The sequence below is a fragment of the Daucus carota genome, chromosome 5, assembly GCF_001625215.2.
Source record: "Daucus carota subsp. sativus chromosome 5, DH1 v3.0, whole genome shotgun sequence".
NCBI classification, from domain to species: Eukaryota; Viridiplantae; Streptophyta; class Magnoliopsida; order Apiales; family Apiaceae; genus Daucus; species Daucus carota.
Window position 1 is genome coordinate 45,259,450 of NC_030385.2, and position 21,832 is coordinate 45,281,281.

General features: G+C 35.6%; 4 protein-coding genes, 1 long non-coding RNA gene and 4 other non-coding genes across 10 annotated transcripts; 4 read left to right on the forward strand and 5 right to left on the reverse strand.

Moving 5' to 3' along the window:
* Positions 1 to 934: 934 nt before the first annotated feature.
* LOC108223633 (uncharacterized) lies at positions 935 to 3,192 on the forward strand. 2 transcript variants are annotated; one of them, XM_017397980.2, is made up of 3 exons: positions 935 to 1,628; positions 2,228 to 2,482; positions 2,663 to 3,192. In XM_017397980.2, exons 1-3 carry the CDS (start codon positions 1,253 to 1,255, stop codon positions 2,854 to 2,856), a joined length of 825 nt encoding a protein of 274 aa, XP_017253469.1. In that variant the 5' UTR covers positions 935 to 1,252; the 3' UTR covers positions 2,857 to 3,192. The 2 variants fall into 2 exon arrangements, with proteins under 2 accessions (XP_017253469.1, XP_017253468.1); XM_017397979.2 differs by having other exon boundaries at positions 936 to 1,628; positions 2,228 to 3,192.
* Positions 3,193 to 3,558: 366 nt separating this feature from the next.
* Positions 3,559 to 6,678, reverse strand: LOC108223634 (uncharacterized). The gene is made up of 6 exons (XM_017397981.2): positions 6,345 to 6,678; positions 5,980 to 6,087; positions 5,739 to 5,869; positions 5,269 to 5,369; positions 5,004 to 5,063; positions 3,559 to 3,985 (listed from the first exon to the last, which is right to left on the reverse strand). Exons 1-6 carry the CDS (start codon positions 6,559 to 6,561, stop codon positions 3,901 to 3,903), a joined length of 702 nt encoding a protein of 233 aa, XP_017253470.1. The 5' UTR covers positions 6,562 to 6,678; the 3' UTR covers positions 3,559 to 3,900.
* Positions 6,632 to 6,704, reverse strand: TRNAA-UGC (transfer RNA alanine (anticodon UGC)). Its single transcript has one exon. It is a non-coding gene; the product is annotated as a tRNA-Ala (tRNA).
* A 512-nt stretch (positions 6,705 to 7,216) lies between these two features.
* LOC108221841 (sugar transporter ERD6-like 6) lies at positions 7,217 to 12,119 on the reverse strand. The gene is made up of 17 exons (XM_017395694.2): positions 11,982 to 12,119; positions 11,808 to 11,897; positions 11,609 to 11,668; positions 11,188 to 11,253; positions 11,042 to 11,107; positions 10,874 to 10,949; positions 10,186 to 10,250; positions 10,011 to 10,103; positions 9,747 to 9,827; positions 9,403 to 9,487; positions 8,969 to 9,015; positions 8,795 to 8,857; positions 8,656 to 8,715; positions 8,445 to 8,510; positions 8,307 to 8,366; positions 7,573 to 7,687; positions 7,217 to 7,464 (listed from the first exon to the last, which is right to left on the reverse strand). The coding sequence occupies exons 1-17, from the start codon at positions 12,105 to 12,107 to the stop codon at positions 7,352 to 7,354; spliced, it is 1,332 nt and encodes a 443-aa protein (XP_017251183.2). The 5' UTR covers positions 12,108 to 12,119; the 3' UTR covers positions 7,217 to 7,351.
* Positions 12,120 to 13,954: 1,835 nt separating this feature from the next.
* On the reverse strand, positions 13,955 to 14,043 carry TRNAY-GUA (transfer RNA tyrosine (anticodon GUA)). Its single transcript is given in 2 exon segments — positions 13,955 to 13,990; positions 14,007 to 14,043. It is a non-coding gene; the product is annotated as a tRNA-Tyr (tRNA).
* A 1,583-nt stretch (positions 14,044 to 15,626) lies between these two features.
* Positions 15,627 to 15,699, forward strand: TRNAA-AGC (transfer RNA alanine (anticodon AGC)). The gene has a single exon. It is a non-coding gene; the product is annotated as a tRNA-Ala (tRNA).
* A 96-nt stretch (positions 15,700 to 15,795) lies between these two features.
* Positions 15,796 to 15,868, forward strand: TRNAA-AGC (transfer RNA alanine (anticodon AGC)). Its single transcript has one exon. It is a non-coding gene; the product is annotated as a tRNA-Ala (tRNA).
* Positions 15,869 to 16,318: 450 nt separating this feature from the next.
* LOC108222262 (protein RADIALIS-like 3) lies at positions 16,319 to 17,765 on the reverse strand. Its single transcript, XM_017396188.2, has 2 exons — positions 17,376 to 17,765; positions 16,319 to 16,548 (listed from the first exon to the last, which is right to left on the reverse strand). Exons 1-2 carry the CDS (start codon positions 17,651 to 17,653, stop codon positions 16,524 to 16,526), a joined length of 303 nt encoding a protein of 100 aa, XP_017251677.1. The 5' UTR covers positions 17,654 to 17,765; the 3' UTR covers positions 16,319 to 16,523.
* Positions 17,750 to 18,921, forward strand: LOC108222263 (uncharacterized). Its single transcript, XR_001806931.2, has 3 exons — positions 17,750 to 17,885; positions 17,962 to 18,019; positions 18,630 to 18,921. It is a non-coding gene; the product is annotated as an uncharacterized LOC108222263 (long non-coding RNA).
* The last annotated feature ends 2,911 nt before the right edge of the window (positions 18,922 to 21,832 follow it).

The window sequence follows — 21,832 nt, forward strand, 5'->3', positions numbered from 1 at the left end:
CAAAAGATAATCTATTAAAAATAGGATTATTGGCACTAATACTAGTATTAAACCTATTTAGTAGACAAACACATGTCTAAGATCCTCCGCCAGCTCAACGGATTATACAAAACCTGTCTTTGGCGGTGATTTTATATCATCTTAAACACATCTTATTCTCGTCATTACCAACTTACACAAATCAACATAGTACTTTACAAAACGCATATCCTTTAGCTCCTGGCATATTATCTGGTGGGTACTGCACTAGAAATGTTATGATATCCAACTGCAGACTGCAGCTGGTTCCAAATACCTTGCTAGGCTGCGACAAAGTCGCAACATTTTACATAGGGTAATATATTACCACTCTGGCGAAACTAATTTTTATCTGAAGTCTGAAGTAGAACTGATTTACTAAACGTCTCCTGACGGCTTAAAGTAATTTATCCAATCTCGAGTACTATTTTTTTTTCGTATTTTTCCCTTGTGAGATGTTCGCCCTAGTTAAATCATGTAAAACTGCATTCTAATGGCGAAAATTCATACATGACTGCATTGTAATGGCGAAAACTCATGAGGGTTGTCAAGGGTAGGGATGAAGTTCCATCGGACAGACAGTTTTTGTGTGGGTGCATGTACACGCTAGGCAGATTTATAGGATTAAAATGTTGGGACCATCAAACAAATTCTTGAAAAACACCTATATATTTTTAAATTTTGTAGGAACACTTTTATAATTTTGTAAAATTCAGAATAGTAAAAAAATTGTCAAAAAAGTTTATGAAGGACTCTTGTCGTCTAGACCTCTTACTAGATCCGCCCCTGAATATCCACCTCCAATCTTTTCTGGATAAACCAGGCAGATATGTTTACAAAATACAAGTTGAGAGGATGGGCAACTTAAGTTTAATCTGTGACAGTTTAATCAGATCATAAAAGGTGGGGACCGCCCTGAATGCTGATTTTTTGCAACTTGGTTTGGGAAAAAGGACATGTTGGAGAGGGAAAAGAGCTCCTGAGATAGGGCATACTTTATGTTTTGTACTTTCAGCCTGGGGCATGTCATTTAAAGGTGGAGAAGCTGGCTACGATTGAGTAATTTTCTGGGACGTTGGTTTTGTGTGTGGCTCTGTTTCCTTATCTCTTTCCTACAGTCTCTTCTTTCTCCTATAACACACATTTCGACATTATAAATTCCCATGCATTATCACTTCCTCTTTTCTTCTTCTATTACTACTCGAAAATCGGCAGAAATAGAAAAAGCATAGCCATGCCAGAGCAAGAGCCAGAGCCTTGCTTGCCTAATAACCTGGAATGGCCAGCGCCTGACTTACCTTATAGTGACACCATTCAGGAGCTTCATGCAGTTATTGAAAAGGACTGGGACTCGCTCAGGCGGTCCGCGTGCCAGACTGCAGCCGGGAGAGCGCTGTGGAAGCATGTGATCCATGACCCTCTGGCTGAAGTACTTGCTGGAGAAACTTACTTGAATAGCCTTTATGAGAAGATTAAGAAGGACACGAGCAACAATGCCAAGGAAATATCCGGGGTTATTCTTGCTGTACGGACGCTTTGGTTTGATAATAACCTTGAAGCTGCAGTTAATTCATTTGGAGGAGCCGCACAGGTTGTTCTTCTTGGCGCAGGTTGGTGACCATTTTTCTCTTCTTGCAATTTTCTTCCTAGCATTGTACTCGAACTGCTGACGTTAGCCACTGCAAGCATATCTTGAGATAAACAAAACAGATAATCAACTTCCTGTCTTTAGCTACTTTGTATAATACAAATTAACATGGAAAAATCCAAAGATTTATACGTATTTGTCAGTTACAGTAACAGATCACTCTCTGTTGACAAAGGGTTACTCTGCTACAGCAGACTTCTCTTTCACGACGTGACTACCTTTACATACATGGTTGTTCCGCAACCACACAATTAAGATACAATTATCATCAGCCTACATAAAGTGTAGAGGGAATGTGTATGAAAAACAATTAACAGAAATTAAGTTAAGGAAAGATAGCATAATCAACTAATGAAACATGGTTCATCTGTGGGGTTCCTGTAGTAATTGGCATTTACATATGATAATGATGTATCAAATGAAGACAAGCTAGCTTTATAATTCTGCCTACAGTCCCCTCATGAACTTAGATAAATTCCCTTCTGCCCTCACATGAGTAAACATCACTTTAAAGTACAACTGTAAACATAAGTTTAAACTCAGAAAAATATTTACCTGCAGGAATGGATGCAAGGGCTTATCGTCTTAGCTTCTTGAAAGAAAGCGATGTTTATGAAGTTGACTTTGCCGAGGTCTTGCAAATGAAGAACACAATAATACAAGCAGCAATTAATTCCACAACTGAATGTCAGCATCTAATGGTAGCAGCAAAATCACTAAACAGAGTGGCAGGTGACATAAAAGACGACAATTGGCTTGAAAAACTTCAAATATCAGGATTTGTGCCACAGAAGAAGACGGTGTGGATTCTGGAAGGTATTCTCTATTACCTTACCCACTCCCAAGCAATGAGTGTGCTGAAGACAATAGCAGAAAATTGCACTTTAACCCACACTATACTCCTAGCAGACTTTATGAACAAGCAGTCTACAGCATTGTCCAGTTCTGTCTTTCATTTCTATAGTGACTGGCCTGATCAGCTCTTGCCATCTTTAGGATTTTCTGATGTCAAGCTTTCACAAATTGGCGATCCTGATGCCAATTATGGCCTATTGCCTGATCCCTTAAATCTGTTCAACAAGCTCCGCAGCTTGCCAAGAAATCTCCAAACCCACCCAGATGATGGAACACCATGCCGTCGCTTGTATTTGGTGCAGGGCTCGGGGTCACCAAGCCAAGTAATTCCTTGAAAGACTCAACACTCTAGTGAATCTGGCCATTATACATGTCAAACTCACTAATCTGCGGCTGTATAGATTTACGCATCATACTTTTTGTGCTACCATGGTAATACAAATAGAAAAATAGCTGCATAGGGCCATTTATCTTCATGCAGCTCATGAACCAGCATGAGAAATATATCTAGATGCAAACAACTTATTACATCCATAGATGACTTTATCTTCAAAATATATTTAGAACGTTGAAATTCTAATTGTCCAGAAATCAACACAGTATGTAATAGCTTAATTTCCAACCAGGATATAGGAGGCACTCTTTAAGCTATTACTGACAAACAAAATTTATAGTGGGTTGGTTTGAGGAATTTATGTTCACCTCCTAGGCTTTAACGGTTAACTAACGCAATCCTCGCAGCCTTTAAGACAAGGCCTCAGTATTCCTGAGTTCGCCTCCAGGTCAATCTTCATCGTGGTGTAAATATAAATGTTTCAGATAAATTAATAGTATAGTGATGAATGAAAACTAAATCTAGCTTATGCATCATCATTGTATATGTCCGTCTACTAGAAACTTCACCAGAAGATTCTCATGATAAAAAAACATAGTTTTACGATTTTACTATAGATTTAATTCACACTCAATTTCATAAGAGTAAACAAATATACATATCTGCTTCATTTTAGCAATATGATCCAGCAGAGGCACAAAAGGAACAATATCATCTATCAGATGCATTGAGATATAAGATATTATACCAGATGGTAGAGGTAAAGGTGTATTTTACAGTGCATTGAAGGCACAAGCACATAAGCTGGATTGCCTCAATAAATCTAAATGTGCCAGAAATATTCATAACACTGCTGCAAATGTTTAAAGTGATAGCTAGCAAAAACATATCTTTCAATAGTGCCTTCCACTCGATACGGAAGGTGATATATTTTTTCAGTAACAATCATAACAAAGATAATATACAAAATATCGCATAAAACAAGACCTAGTTCAGAAAATATTGTAACATACTCCAAAGCCTCCATACTGAAGGATCAGCATGATCAAATTTCAAGACAATCCTTGATACCCTGCTCAAAATTGTTGAGTGAAGCTATTGTATCCATGAGTGCATCTGCCATCTTCTGTCTGCAAGTGAACCAAGCTTTAAACATAGTACTATAACATGGGTTCTCAGACAAGTCTGTGCTTCAGCAAGACAGGTCTTTAAATAGAGATGTAGGTCATGTAGCTATACGCTGAGATAGACCCTTCTTTATTAAATAATAATGAAATTTTAAGTTGAAATTTTGAGCAGCAAATAGTTAACTACCTAATTTTGTAGGCCAACAAGAGGAACCAAGCTGGTAATTAGGGTACTTGATTTAAGAAATTTATTTTTAACGGAAAACACTGCTTAGCACCAAACCCCTGAAAATTAGTCTGTATTTAATTGGGTCAGGGGTACCAAATTAATATTTTTCAAGAACATATGAACAAGAAACAATAATTTACTGGCTCAAAAGGAATATCTTGGCTGACGTCAAATCTGTGACAAGAGTAAGCTTCACTTGCAAAGGCTGATCAAATTATTTATATAAGAGAACATCTCAATAAATACACAAGTATACTTGCCGATGTTTTAGACCACCTATTCTCCTCGAACATCAAAAAATTTAATGTTGTGATATTTTCTAACATTATGAGCCAATCTTTGATTTTATAATTAACTCCCACTTACCACCATCTGCTTTGAATATTTATAGTAGTAAAAACAATATCTGAAACCCAGAGTTATGTACAAATTTAAAGGGAATGCTTAACAGAGCTATTCAATTGATATTGAATTTTATGATAGCAATGACCCAAGAATCAATCTCAAATTTTCAATCATCTAAATTTACTAGAAGAAAGGTTAAGTGGAGACCCCCGAGTTTCTCAAGACAAAATATCAAACTGATAGATACCATACAAGTCGCAACCAATCATTAAAAGCAAACAGACAGCGTCAAAAAAAACAAACTTAACATCATATTCCTAAACCAAGATCTTTGTTTGGAAGAATGATTTAAGTTGTATGGAACACTATTTGTCTATCCTATATAGCAGAATTCACGGAAATATTACTAAAAACAAAAGGAACATAAATCACTATTATGATGAGTACCTGTTTGAGGCAAGCTGAATATCAACAGCATTTGCCACGCCACTAAGTGAGGTGAAAGATCTGAAATTTTAGATTAAATATTCAGTAATCTGATATTTTCCACAAGAATATATCATCTTGAAACTTGCATCTAAAATATCTGTAATCCAATAGCAAACAAGGGATTTCACATCAGATTTAGCATCTTCAATCTACTCCAATATATCAAATTACTTGCAAAAAGCAAAAACAAAACACTGCAGAAGCTGTTTTACAACTAAACTACCTTACGAGGTCACTGAGTTTAGCTTCAGCTTCCAACTTCACTGGATCTTTATCGTCAAGTAATGATGCTGCATTGTTCACAACCAACTTAAATGTGCACACCTATAGTTTAAAAAACAAATTAATGCTAAATTGTCTTTGAATCCAAACATAGTTCACATTCGGTTAAAATACTGAAATCCCTTGTAATTAATTAATACCAGTAGCCGTGTATATCCTATATAAGGATCAGAAATAATTAGTCATCCACATTCAAGCTAGTAATGAAAAATAACTCTGACCTAAATATCTCCGTGACACACACATACACAATAGGATTCTTCATCTCATGTAAGAGCAATTGTTTTTTATTTACACTTATTTTGATTTCTTTCTAGGTTAATGTCCATGTTACTCAGAACAAATTATCTACGTCGAGTTGCTGTAAACACACAAACGAAATGTTTAATACTGCACGAAAATTGACATTACTTCAACTCCAGTATTAGCTTGAAAAGTAATCAACGAATCACGATCTTCAAGGATACAATCCCTGGCAGCTGATTTAAGCAGCCTCTGAACATCTTCCAAGTCCTTAGTAGTGTAATCTAATTTGCCATTCGCTATCAAATTCAACCAAAAAAAAAACTATTAACCAGTTAATACTGAATATCAAACATATACATATCACTATAGCAAATTAACAAGGAAGAAGAGAGAAATTTAATTTAACTGAGAGACTGATAAGCAAACTGAAGGCTGTTGCGAGATGCATCGATAGGTGCTAACACGAATTTAGACGCCTTCTTCTTTTGCTCTCTCAGCCAATCCTTTGGTCCTGCTGCATTTCAATAAATGTTCATACATTATAATCCAAGTGATTACACATTTTCTGTAAATTAAAAGGCTCAGGAAGATAATTTTATTAAGTAATCGAGACCACAGGATAGTTTATGTAATTGAAGTAATTAACTATCAAAATATCCAGAGAGAGGGAGAGAGAGAGAGAGAGAGGTACAAATGCCGAAGGAGTTTATGTAATCGAAGTAATTAACTATCAAAATATCCAGGGAGGGAGAGAGAGAGAGAGAGAGGTACAAATGCCGAAGGAGAGTGCAGCAGCTTTGGGAGGTTGATTGAGAGAAGGAAAGAGGGAGAAGACGGAGAGTAAAACGGCGGCGGCGTCTCGGCGACGGAGATGAAGTTGTTGATGAGGAGGAAGTGGCGGTGAAGTGATGGTGGTGTGAAGTGGCGGAGGAGATGCGGTGGAAGAGGATGATGATTGGATAAGGTGGCTCATTATTGGCGCGCTCATGCTCAAAGTGAAATTGGACTTGTTGCTCTCAAAATCAAGCTTCTGAAAAAGAATAAAGATAGTGAAAAACTGGAGATGCGGGGGATCGAACCCCGTGCCTCTCGCATGCAAAGCGAGCGCTCTACCATTTGAGCTACATCCCCGTCGTTTAAATGTTATTACTCAAAATTAAATTACCTCATAATTTTCCATACAAAAATGGAAAAATTTATCAGAGCGAGGTTTCGATCCTCGGACCTGTGGGTTATGGGCCCACCACGCTTCCGCTGCGCCACTCTGATTTTGTTAAATATAGTCTATCTATATAATTATATAACAACTTAAAGGGAGGAATCTTTTCCTTGTTCGGCCTAGTTCAAATTTGCATAATTGCTGCTTCTTTCTTATTTATTCACCTTGTGGTAGTTTCTTCAATCATGCAATCGTAATAGTTTGATTCATTGAGCTGAAGTGAAGTACTATTTAATTTATCATCGAAATCTTATCTGTGCAATAGTATTGAAAAATTTCTCATATGTGAAATAACATCTTCTGTGTACTGAGGAACAAACTTAAACACGAGACAGGACACCAAGGTCCTAATTCAGACAAGGTTATATTTTCTTCCGGCAAATAACTGGAAATGCCAAAGAGATTCCGAGTAACACATGCCTGAATGCTGATTTTCATTTATTCGGAAAAAAATACTTGTGTTTTGGATCTTGTCATGTGAAGATATCAAAAATTATGTACACATAAACCTGACATGACCACAGGATCAGTTCACTATAAGAAAATTACAGAAATGAGATCATCGGAAAGACAACTGAATTTCCTCTAAAGTTTTGCCTTTGGTTTCGGGGACCAGAGTGGCTGCAAATGCCAATGTGAGAGCACACATAAGCATGTAAAGAGTAAAGGTTCCTGCAAAACACGCAGAAAGTGCAAATTAGTACGAAAAATCAAACATATCAGATTTGTTTGCATTCTGTTAAAATGATGTTATATAGGAAGAGGAGGAATAGGGGGAACCTCCACTACTCCAAGACAGCAACAGAGGCGCAGTCATAGTAACAATCCAGGCGATGAACCAGTTTGCTAGTGTTGCAACACTTCCGGCAAGGCCTTTGATTTTGATGGGAAGAATCTGAGAATAATAAATAATTAAAAGGAAATACAGATAGAAAAAGAAAGAAAGAACAATTAAAACACATTAAGGACAGTGAACTTCAGGGCATAGTTATAAACAAATTTTGCTGCATAACAGGCAAGATAGGAAATAGGAATCGGATGACAATAACATCCAAAAATCAGAGGATTACTAGAAAAACTACGATACTTAAACAAAATATATATCAGTCACCAGGTGTAACAGTTGACTGTAGATCTACAAGACTCAATATGTTGAAGGACGGACGTATACAGCTATGCACAACCACCAAACTATCGGACATCAAGAAATACATCAGCTATTCAATACCTAAATATGAATGAGAAAAAAAAGAGGCACTATCCAATTCTAATCACTGATAAATAGTTAAGACACCCAACAGTTATAACATACCGAAGATAAGCCATAAGGTCACCAGCAAATTTTAAACTATCAGATTCAAAAAAACTATCCTGCAGTTGACTCTAATAACCAATATAAACGATGGTGAACGACCTGACAGAAGAAGAGGCTAGGCAAAGGATTAACCACTAAACGATTGTTGAGAAGTCACATAAGATAACTGACATGATGCATAGAAATATAGTATCATTACCTCGGACATTATAACCCATGGAATAGGCCCCATTCCAAGAGAGAAAGCGATGATCATTCCCTGAGAAGTGATGTTTAAACAAACTAAAAAAACTTACATGAAACTAACATAACTAGAAGGAAACATTGGTAAACTTACCACGACCCCAACTAATGATAGGATGCCCAATATGCTATAGCATGTGGAATTTTGAGACACGAAATCCTGCAATCACTTGCAATAATAAGATCTTTTTAGTATCTGAGCTGACATGCAAAAACATGCACAAGCACGTCATAATTATTTTTTTAGTAATTCTAGTCTCAAGATTTATTTGTTTAAAATTTAAAAAAAATCATGGTAGCACTACCTTTCCGAAGAAAGAAAAAGCAACAATAAAGAGACTGATAGTCATCCCGGAGGACGAGATCTGCAACAAACAATTATTTTCCATTGGATCAATTGTTTAAGAACTACTAGATTATTTAGTAAAGTAATATTTGACTCACTATGAGTAAAATGCGTCGGCCTGTTTTATCCACCAACCATGTAGCAATTGCAGTGGCTATCACCTTAATAGTAGAAAAAATGATTACAGATTGCATGATGGTGTGCAGAGATGAATGTGACAAAAAGATATATCTTAAAAAACATCAACTTGCAGTCGATGCTTCAGATTGTACCTGAACAGCCCCAAGACCGAAAGTAGCAGCATTGCTTGATGAAATACCTACTCAATCAAGGAAATCTCTGTAACTAATAGTCAATATACTTTAAAATTAATCTATTCCTTTCCATGATCAGTTTAAGAACAGGTAACAAAGGATCACACTCAGGGAAAGCAAGCTAAGTTACACACAACCATATTTTCGACCACATTTAAACTAATAGTATAGGTTTATGCTGCTGAAAGATTCAATATGAAAAACGCACGTTTTCTCATAACATGTAACTTGCTGCAAGAATATATTTCTACAAGTCTACAACCCACACCATTTATTAAACGATACCAACATCAAATATCAAACTTCGAGTAGTATAAACCATCTAATTAATCATTAAAAAACAAACAAACAAATTCATTCTCCTAAGATAGTCTATCGGCGTGACATCTCACCAGCAGATTCAAAAATGGTAGTCGAATAGAAAAGAACGCCATTAGTTCCAGATAGCTGTTGAAGGACAAGCAACCCAATTCCTATCTGCAGGTTACAAGTATGGGAAGTTACAGTGCGTTATCTGTTTAATCAGTACTTAGTTTACATACGAGCAAGGAGCGCACTAAAAAATAATTGATCCTAAGCACTGTAACCTAGTAAAACCCCTATTCTTTTGGTAATAGGAGGTTGAGGATTCAACCCTTGGTAGAGGTATTTGTGCATTGGTATCTAGATTTCTACGATTGATCTTAATTGCTTGAAAAAAGAATGAGAGAAGAAAAAATAGTATCTCTAATATTACCATCAGAGGAAACCAATATCTTCTTTGTTTCAGGTCCCCAAAACGGATGGCAGTTCTTCTACTTGATGATGCCACAGACCTCTAAACAGTAAATAAGACAAGAAAATATGAATCAATAACAAAAAGATACCAGTTCTGAAGTTGAATTTGCTAATACTAAGTTCTTCCTCCCAAATTAGTTAAATTGCGGAAACTACTCTGGGGATGCTTAGTTCTAACTACAACATGATACAACAGTCTAGGTGCGCACAGAATGCTGGGTACCTTGATTTCATTAACTTCAACGGAAATATCGGTTTCAAATCCACGAAGAACTTGCAAAGAAATTTCAAAATCTTCAGTCATGCCCATTTTTGCCTAGGTTAAACCAAGAACTTAAATCAATCAATGTGATCATATATAACAAGCATGGAATAGAGACTCTTTTTACAAAACATACCAACCAACGAGGAGATTCTGGGATGAAAAAGAGGCCAGGAATCAACACCAGACAAGGCAATGTTCCTGTCAGCAGAAGACAAAGTTAAAGACCTGTCTGACACACTAACTAATAAGTAATAACTAAACATGTGCATGCCGAAGATACTTTTATGCATATAGGAAAAATGAGTAGGTATTGCGAGTGAGATAATCCAGTTAGTTCAGTGGTTCCTGCCATACAGAGGTTTTCCTTGTTCAGTTTATACCTCTGTATTGGCCTAGTAGAGGGACATGGACCTCTTCCCATTATTTTCAATTAAGTTCAATGCATCATATGTTATCCAGTGTTTTCCTTTTTGTATATATCAGACCTCCCTACCAGTAATTACATACTCAAACAACGGAGCAGGAATTTGGCATATTTACGTTATATTTATTACTTTGTGAAACCCTCTCGTAAAATATAATATAGAATTTTGCACGCCAGTTTAAGTAACTACAGAACAATGCTTTTTTAAAGATTGCATACTACTGGCACTTTCATCACAGAAATGTTGGCATCTAGTCTCCAGGGCGTTAAAGATTGCATACTACTGGCACTTTCATCACAGAAATGTTGGCATCTAGTCTCCAGGGCGAAAAACTAAAAAATATGGTGCATATAATAGTAAAAAAAAATATAAACATGGGGAAAATACAAAACATACCTAAAATTGCTAGTACTCTCCAAGTAACAAACAGCCCCAGAAAGTAGGCCAGCATTATTCCAACTGTGACCCCGAGCTAACATAACAAAAAATACAAAGAATAATCAGAATTCAGGTTCACAAGTAATACCATGTGTAAGATTAAATATATAATTAAGTTCATGCTACCTGATTTACCGAACCAAGTCCTCCTCGCATATTCTGAGGTGCTATCTCAGCTATATATACAGGAACCTGTGATCAAAATAAAAGCATTGTACTAAGCGGCCATATGCTGCAGATCAGGCTCATAATACAATTTTACATTATAATACCGTGTAAGATATAATTCCAACGCCGAAGCCTTCCAATAGCCTACCCATATATAAAAATGAAGAATCCTAAAGAAACAAGATTAGAACTATTAGATACTCTACATAAAGATGCATATTGTAGTAATTTATTGGACTATTGGCCAATTTGCAGTTTTGCACAGATTTTACCCTGCATTTATGTTTAGCCGCTACAGGTATCTCATGGATTAATTCCCAATAAGTTTTTATTGCATTTCTATGGGAATAATTATACCTTCGAACTGGTGGGACTAACTTCCCCCAAAATTAACTACAAAGTGATGAAGAATAGTCAATGAGACTATACTTTATCATAAAATCAGTGCAAAACTGTAAATAATCTGGGAATTATAATTCTTGTCAATAAACAAACATAGCCAGAATGACTACAGGAGAATCTCACTTTTGCAATTGATATGAGAAGCCAACCAATGATATTAGGAATTGCTGCTATCATCAAAGACTGCACGTAAAAAGCTAAAAATTATTATAGAGAAAGCGAAGATAAATTAATACTCCTATCTAGAGGGCAAAGAGTAAGAACTTCAGTTAACACATTACACATGTTTGATTGTTTCTAAGAAAATAAAGAAGGAAAGTACCCCTTTCCGTCCCATGTACTCAGAAATCTGTCCACTAGCTATTGCCCCGACCATGGCACCTACATTTGACAAAGACCCAAACAAAGAAAACTGTGGACATACATGTAATTAGTAATTATTTTCAAAAAAATTAAGGAGGATTTTACAAGGCATCAAAGATATATGAATTTTAACCTCGGACACAGTAAGTTTGAGGTCCATAGAGAGTTCATCTTGAGTAGGAGAAGAATAACCACACTGCAATGAGTACAAAAGGGTTACCAATAATATATAGCCAGGAAAAAAATAGTATTCCAACATTCTCTTCTCAGGTAGCTGACTCAAGCCAATAAAATTAGATGACAACATTAACTTCTAATCTGCCATAGTCTTTATCATTCTTCGAAAATGGGGTCTCAATGTTACAACTTACACACCCAGAACCTGCCTGACTCCAATGTACATTGATACAGATCAATAAAGCAAATTTAATTCAAAAATCACATGAAACGAATGTTAGCAAATTTAATTCAAAAATCACATGAAACGACTACTTGAGTGAAATTGTTTTCCTCTAATGGCACTTCAATTATCGCCCAAATTCATATTTTCTAATTGGGAACAATGTTTTACCTATAGAATATCTTCATTTTTGTAAAACAGAATGACCATTTTTGCATAACAAGGTCCTCCATCTAGATATCTAATAATAAAATTCTCTGCAGAACCTTACTCAGATATATTCAATTTTATCCAATTCAAACAAATTCTATCACGACATAAAACATAAGACCCCTGGCCCTGTTCCCCTACTCAAAAACATAAACACACAGCACAAACAAAATTTTCATAGATAAAAATATATACATGAATTGGGATTTGTATACATAAAGTAGGGGGCAGTCTCTGGCAAACACTTGTGGTTATTTACAATGATTTCTAGTATAAAACAAGTCCTAAATATGATGTGACAAGCGACGTGAAGCTGGAGTCATAAAATATATGTGTTTGTAAATTGATTTATAACAGGCATTTCTAATGTGAACATCTAGGATTTTGTGAAATTGAACCCATAAATTATATATGTGTATATCAATTTATAACAAAGATTTGTAGTGTGAACACAAGCGCAGTCCAGGTATGATGTGGCAAGTGACGTGAAGTCGGAGTCATAAAATATAAAACATGTGTGTTAATCAATTTACAACAGGGATCTCTAGCATGAACAGGCGTCCAATAAGCTGTGACAAACAATTATTGTGAAACTGAACCCATAAAATATATGTAAGTATATCAATTTACAACAACAATTTCTAGTGTGAGCAATTTAGTCAAAAAAAAAAAAAAGAAATAAAGTAAACACAAGCTCTAGGTATGTTGTGATCAACGATTTTTGTGAAACTGGACCCATAAATTATACGTGTGTATGTCAATTTATAACAACAAAAGTGCAGAGTAGGTATGATATGTAGCTGGAGTCATAAACTGTGTGTACATTAATTTATAAGAATTTCTGGTGTAAACTCATGCGTATGGTATATTGTGACAAACCATTGTCGTGAAACTGAGACCCATAAAATATACGTAAGCAGGCTGTGACAAACAATTGCTGCAAAACTCGAGCCATAAAAGATACGTGTAACGTGCATAGTGATAAAAATGTGTAACAAACATACAGTGAAACCAAATTGGATAGGACCAAGAGCAACGATAAGCACACATGCAAGAATAGAAACGGAGCTGTCACGAATAGCTTGAGAAGACCCCATCATGCTGGACTGCCTGGAACTCATCCGATACCAGCTCCCCGTGTGCAACAATGGCTTACGTAGATCTTTCGGGAACCCATCTTCACTCTCCATGCTTTCTTGATCCCAACCACCTCGTTCGATCTAAATTATTTTACGTAGCAATGAGATGAACAAACTGGCTCCACGAGGATTCGATCGAGTTTTTCATGGAGGTCTACACTACGGTTTCTGTTCGGTTGTTTGGGTGCATGATCGTATTATTATGGAAAATATTTTTTAAATCTGGATTTTACGAGAATTTAAAAGAAAAATAAAGCAGATGTAAATGCGCAGTACAATGAAGAGAGGAGTGTATATATTTAGATAAAATTTATCAGAAGCGCATGAAACAGAAAACAGAAAAAGAAAAAAGGATTGTCCGACCTGCCGGATTCGAACCAGCGACCTAAGGATTACTATTGTTACACAACTACAGTCCTCCGCTCTACCAACTGAGCTAAGGTCGGAATGTGTAAAGCCTGCAAAATAATGTAATTTAATGTCTGTTTACTTTTCACATATTCGCATTCAGTGAGGCCAGGGACTCGCTACATTTTGTGTGTGTTTGGCATTGAGAAGCAGAGCTTCTTTTCCATGAAAAAACAACTTCTACATTTTGATGACTGTTTGGATAAAAAGGCAAGGCCAACTTTTCTTGAGCTTTTGCAGAAGAATTGAGAAGTTAGGAAGTCTAACTTCTCTTCCCCGGCTTTCAGCTTCTTTTTTTAACTTGTATGTAAAACAAAAACTTACCTACTTGCATGTAAAACAAAACTCACCTATCTTTTCGTTAGTAATTTAGTTTTTGATATGTATTTTTAATAATGATTTTTATATTAATAATAGTTTGATATTTTTAAATAGAAAAAAATTTATGTTTAAAATTATCATATTCACTATTTATTATAAGTCAAGTTATCCAAACACCTAAATACTTAAAATTCACGGCATCCAAACACCTCTAATCTGAACCAACTTCTCACTTCTCTTCCACTTCTTTACTTTTAAGTAGAAGTCACTTCTTTTAAGTTTAGCCAAACGGCCCCTTTATATGACGGAATTTTTTGTTAATTTCAAAAATTCTATGAATGTGCTTTCAAAAAAAATTAAAATTTCTATGAATGTAACTAACAAATGAACCAAGACAAAAGTTTCAATGACCAAAATTATTGATACGAAGGTTGTTATATTCCTCTCTCGATATAATTATTATCCAGAATGTCCGTGAAAAATGATAATTTTAATCTTTCATTAAACAACCTTTAAACTTATACATTAAAAAATATATTTTGATAAATTTTACTGTGAATAAGAGACACTTAACTACTCACCGCACCAAAAAAGATGACATGCTCTTTGGTTAAGAAAAGGTTATTTTACCTCAATTTCATCATATATGAGACTTTCATATTCAAGTAGTGAGGTGGGTTTCATGTATGGATATGATAAATTTTTTTTTTTTTATTATTACCTAATCTATATTTATACAATTATATATATATTTTTTGTACAAAACTAAGTCAAAAGTTCAAAGATATATAAAGATACCAATTAAAATAATATTTGAATTAATTAAAATCAATTATTAAAAATATACATTTCTCGGTTGGACTAACACGTTGATATGAAAAATGACATCTCAATCTCATACCATATTGATCTGATTCTTTATTCCAACATGATACTCCCTCTGTCACATTTTAACTGATGTTTGACTTTCTAGCACGTATATTGATATGTAAAAAAATAATATCTACACTCAATGAAATAATTCAATTCTTATATCAAATAAAAGTTTAGGTTCTAAACTTTTATTTGATATAAATTTTATAAAGAATTATTATGTTTAGATGTGATTTTTTTAACATCTTAAAATACGTGTAAAAAAGTCAAAAGCAGTTAAAATGGGACGGAGGGAGTATCTGTCTATTGAAGCAAGCAACTCCTAATCAATCTACACAAGTAATGAAGCACCGGAAAGGGGAGGAAATGAAACCCAAAACAAAAGAATATTTTTAAATAACTAGTTTTTTAATTTTTCACAACACTGGGGGATGTAGCTCAGATGGTAGAGCGCTCGCTTAGCATGCGAGAGGTACGGGGATCCATACCCCGCATCTCCATTTTATTTTTTGCTTGTGCTCCGAGAGACTAAACAGAGAAACCTTAACAATCTCTTATCGGCGATGTCTCGTTATTTCAAATCCACGATCTCATTCGGGGATGTAGCTCAGATGGTAGAGCGCTCGCTTAGCATGCGAGAGGTACGGGGATCGATACCCCGCATCTCCATTTCGTTTTTCCTTGTACTACGAAAAGCCAAATACAGAGAAACATACACAATTTCTTATTGCCACTCAGTTACCACAAATCTACGATCATCATATAAGCCTCTTCTATTCTTATGTAGATCTCTGTAAATGTCACGTTACATACTTCAACCATTTTTTATAGCCTTCACAAATATGATCCATCCTAGAATTGAAGGTAATATTATCGGATTACATCCTTAGACTCGTGTTTCACTATATACTGGGTATGCTTGGTTTGGTTATATAACTAAATTTGTTCGATTTTTGGCTTGTTTCATTCATTATAATATCTAGAGTGTTTGCATGTCTGCTAGTTCCTACCTGGATAAAAAGTTAATGGCACTTTCAGTTTCTATAATTAGCTTTTTATTGATCTCTGATAATCTATATTAGTTTAAGCCTCTGATAAGCTATACTAATTTAAGCGACATCAAGGATATAAAATCTTATTGCACATGAGGTATTCGAAGATTTACATACTACAAAGTGACATTAAGACAGAAAACAGGTCACATGTATGTTGCATACATTAGACCATGGAACATATCGACACAAACACAACTGAATTAAGAGCATGACATAAGTATAAGTAGTTTTGATCCAAGCATTCTTTGTTTTTGCATGCCCCGGTTCCACTACAGCCTTAGGTTCTTGAAAAGCCTGTCACAGAAGAACAAGGGCATCAGAATATTACAAAAAGCGTCGTAGTTTAGACTGTTTAGTTTCTGTATTTCTCAAACCTTAATGCATATCCAGTCTGCCTTAAACTAAGATTCCTAGACCATATGAATTGCACATTTCCATTTTTTTTTCTAAAAAAAGTTGGGGGCCTTCACGGAAACAATACATATCTGTTGACCTTTTTAACATTATGATGTAAACACTTTTGTGATCCGACTGGGGTTGTCGTGAGCATATGGTTGGGATTACCGAAAGAAGTACAAAGGAATGTGAGAATCTGAATTTAATAAGGGCGACCACATGTGTTAGGCTTATCAGGACAAGTAGCACCGGCTAAAGTATTTTAACTTATATGTGACGGTTGGATACTTGTTTTTAATTCCATGTGCATGTTATTGTTATCTAAAACTAGCAAGATTAGATTTCATGTGTGTCTTTTAGGTATTTGAAATGATTTGTGTAGTATTATAATCAGGTTCACACTTTCTACAAATACATTTTGTTTCTATCCTGGGATGGATCTGCAACTGGTAAAAATATGACACATCAGGCTATGGTAGTGTTAGTGTATTTACCGTAGCTCCTCCACAGAACTTCTGCAATGCACTCAAATTTTGTAAAAATACCAGGCATTTCTAAAGGAATAATGAATTTGTGTTAGGCCTAATTGCAAACTACGTTAAAAATCATACTTGTTTTGCTGGACTCGACAAGTCACAGTGACAGGGAGTGTAATACAGGCAATTCAGTTTGACCTATAGATGGTTATATACTATTTAAGATAGTTATTTGAAAGAAAAAGATACCTCTGTTCATTGTTGAATCCTCTGCCATTGCCTCCAGTGTTTTTGTAGTTGGGTAATGGTACCTGATCAGATTCTATCTGCATGATATCCTTGACAAGGATATCATAATGCCTTTTCACTTCCTCTGTGGACTTCCCGCCCACTGCTCTGGCTATGTTATGCCAGCGGTCAGGGGTGTCCCGATCATATGTTGCCAAGGCTTCTTCAAACTGCTTGTTTTGCCTTTGTGTCCAGGTAGAGCCACAGTTGCGTGAAGAGGTGATCGAGTTTGATGCCATTGCTGTGAGGTGTAAGGCTCGAAAGTAATAACAAGGTAATTTTGTTAAAAGTGTAATGCAACTAGTGTAGATCAAAGGAAAAAGATAAGAGAAGATTGTAGATATTGATCAGCATGTTTCTTTCTTGAAGCATTTTGGACCCTGGATATTGCTAATATGAGCCCTGCTTATGCTTTTGACTAGACAGAGTACCAGCCGTAAAAAAATGTCCTCTTTGCTATCCGATGCCCTTGTAAGTGACATAATAAGATTAATTTCCATATGATTATGTATGCTCTGCTGTTTTGAATGATGGCTTTCTCTTCTAGGAGTCAACTACGGGGCCGAGTTCAGGAATCCAGCCTCTCAGCCAAGTCATTTAGTCAGGTACGGACATGCCTAGTTGCATATTTCCTTGCAAAAATGTTGCTATACTTATATTCATCTAGTGATGCACATCTAAAAAATTAAGAAGGAAAAAAGATTTGTCTCAAACTAGCAAACTCTCTGAGACCTCTTTCTCTAACCTTAAAGAGTTATCTCAGCCTTGTTACCATGAATAGTGTGAGTAACAGGCATATAATCTAAATACTATGTTTATAGAATCTCACTTAATATAAATACATAGCAAATTCGGAACAACTAAAGAAGTAAAGGAAGTTTAGAGAATCCTATATTTTTGTTTCTTAAGTACCAGATTTGCTTCTATAATTGTAATAGTCAACTCTGCACTCATTTTTTATTTAAAATATATTGGCTTTTGTATTTATTTTATGAATGTACTTAAGTTTCCACTCATGCAAGGCAATATTATATACTCAACAAATATATATAATTAAGTTAGGGAACCACTGTTTGGATTAACAATTTGTCTATAGTTGGTGGCTTTGTTCATGAGCACACCTTGTGAAGCTTGATTACTAATGTTTGCAATTTGGTCCTATATCATTTCCTGTTTACCACATTATGCTGATATTAAATATGTTTATGATTACAGGAATATACAGACAGGGGGATGTTGGTCAGGGCACATGTTCCCCTGCGGTTTACAAGCCTCCGCACCCCAGTGAGGCAAATGTGTGTACATTTGAATATATATTTGAGGGGGACACAATGGAAGAAGTTTGTGAGAGATCTTTTATAATCAAATTGTATAGAAATTTTTGATCGACATGCTTTGAATATATGTTCTATGCATGTTTTTGTTGGAGATTTTTTAAATCAATGTAGTTTTGATATTGGATGGTTTGGATTATGTAGTTGGTTTTTTTATTTGATGAATTAGATAATATACTTGACTGGTTGAATGCATGTTTTGTTTTGATTTTCATTTTTGTTATATTGCTTTTTCAGTTTTGGTATTTTGGTTTGGTAATATGAGTGTTTTAGTTTTGGAATTTTGGCAGAATACAAAGCAGGTGATTCATGGCTTAAAAATTAATATACATATATACATCGGTTATTTAAAGAAAATGAATTAAAAGACAAACATAGACACCAACCAATATAAAGTAGCTGATGTAAGGTAAGTAAATATACATCAGTTGTTAATAAAGCTGATGTAAAGTATAACTATAGATACCGGTTAAAATAAAGTAACTGATGCTAAAAATGCAATACCACATCAGGTTCTTAATTAGAACCGTTGTGAAAGGTGGTTATAGACATCGGTTAAAAACCGATGTCTAAGACCCCTACCTTTTACATCACATGCGAAGACATCGGTCCTATTTTCAATAGACATCGGTTTTTAGCCGATGTCTAAGCCAGTTTTTGTAGTAGTGGGTAAGAAATGCCTCAGTCAAGGGAGAAGACTTAAGTCAAGGGATGTTATGGACAACAGGTTGCCATGCTAGCTCCTTATAAACTGGAGGAAGAAGTGGTCGATTGAACAAGTGGGTGAATATTTTATCACTATGGGAGGTGCAACAAGATGCGATTTGTTTTCTTATGAGCCACTACATTAAACAATACTGAGGACGCAGGAGGTGGAGGAGATTCTTTGAAGTGAGTCTCAAAGGACAAGCCCTTTATGAATTCTGCAGAAAGTCGTTTTCTTGTCTTTTATTATATCATCAGCAAGTGGATAAATTTCCTTGAGAATTTACCCAGCTGGTGGGATTAGATTCTTAATTCAAAGCCTACTTATCAAGATAGATGCGCCAACAATTTGAATTCTTATGCCCACAGATATAACACACTTAGATATTCTGACAGCTTTTGGGGATATAGTTGCTTCAATTTTACACCAACTTGTTGAAGTTCTGAACCACACTCTCTAATTTGTAAGGTACTAGTTCAGAAACATCAATTTGATGAACTCATATATCTGTATGCTAATCCTCTTTTCATGTTTATCTTCAAATACTCAAGATGTTCAAACGACATGATCTACCCCATAAGGCACTGCTAACACTTGTAGCACTGAAGTTTTACTTCTGACTTTCTATGTAATAGGTAGATGAAATCTGAAATCTCCATACTGAACAATGCGTAAATGCCTACTTTCAGTCATTAGCAATTTCTTAGATTTTACATAATCGGAAGTTTTACATGGCAAAGATGCCAAGACCGACATGTCTGGTCAAAATTAGGTCACAAATATTCTCCCCTACCCTAATCTTCTTATTATCTATTTATAATATCTGTCTTGCAGTAGAATATATTCTTGAGGTATGCACGTCATTATACTTGGAAATGATGCCTTGCTATGCTTTTATCTCTAAATAGCATTATAAAAGGTTTATTTTGGCGGTTAAAGCAACTGTGTTATCTGTGGTTGGATCCTGTTTGTCTCTGATTCAGTACAGCCAACTAGTTTCCTGATTTTATGGAGATACATTGTTAGTTCATTTGGTAGTTAAAGTAGCTGGAGTTGCAACCCTTTTTTGAGTTATTCTGTAGCAACTTTTTAGTCTGAAGTGTTGGGTCTTTTTATTTATGCACTTAATTAGTTGACTTTGAAATCCTCTTACACAACTGAGACTGGTAAGAATTGCAGTCATCGACGTTTTAACTCTCTGATCAAAGTATAGTATCATCCATTGTTATAATTTTCTGCCCAACTGTTTTAGCGGAGCTTTAATGCACTTTAGATCCCTGTCTTGTTAAAATTAATGCTGTTTGTGTACTCTAATTACATGATGACCGAGTTCACTTAAACATTGCAATCAAAACTTTAAAGCCTTGCCCCGCAATTTGGAAGACTGGCCATGTAAAATCTACTTGCTGTATCTGAATATAGTTGTATCAGAAAGTATATAAAAGAATACTGTCATTGTACAAAAGTCTGCATCACATGACTCAGCAATGTTATTATAGATCATCAAGAATACATGTTTTTCATAGTTCTGCAGAGTCCACAACCTACTGGGGTCCTTGGCTTTTAATATACTTGCAGCATACACTTGGAGCCGGAGGGCCATGGTTACAAGTTACAGGTGATGTATTGATAATTTAATATGCAGGTGATGGTTCTAGAGTCTCAAGTCTGTACAGCAATTTAGTCTTGTCTCTGATATGTAGAATCCTTCAGTGCCATGGACCTCACTTTAAATCCAAAAACAACCATTGATCAAACATCTGATTCTGGAAACAACATTGCGCTGTTGGACAGCACTTATCTGTTAGATAACTGGATATTGGTTTTAAGCTCTATTATCCCGACTCTTCATTTTGCCTCAAGTTTACGCTATGTTACCCAGACTCGGTTGAAAATATCCAAACTCGATATGTGTCCAAGTTTTGGACTCGGCAACATTTTGAAAATTTGACATGTTTTTGGCCTAAAATAAGAGTCGAACGGTCGATACTCATGTCCGAGTGTCGAGTGTCGGACTTAGATACTCGAGACAAAATGAATAGTCGGGATAACATAGAGTACACGTGTCGGATTACATGTATAAACATTCTTGCACTTATTTTAGGCCAAAAACATCTAAAAGTTTCAAAATTTGACGAGTCTACACCTGGACACATACTCATGTCTGACACTTTTATCCGAGACCAGGTACGGTAAGTTTTAAGCACTGAGGTGAGTCTGGTGACCATGTCAAACAGTCTAGGTGGTTAGGCTCTTTACTATGGTGGATAAGTGAACCTAAGAAACTGACTTCTAGCAACTTACATGGTCCACTCCACTACTGGAATAAGCCAGAGAACCCCACATCTGAATAAAGTGAAGATTGAGATACTGCAAGG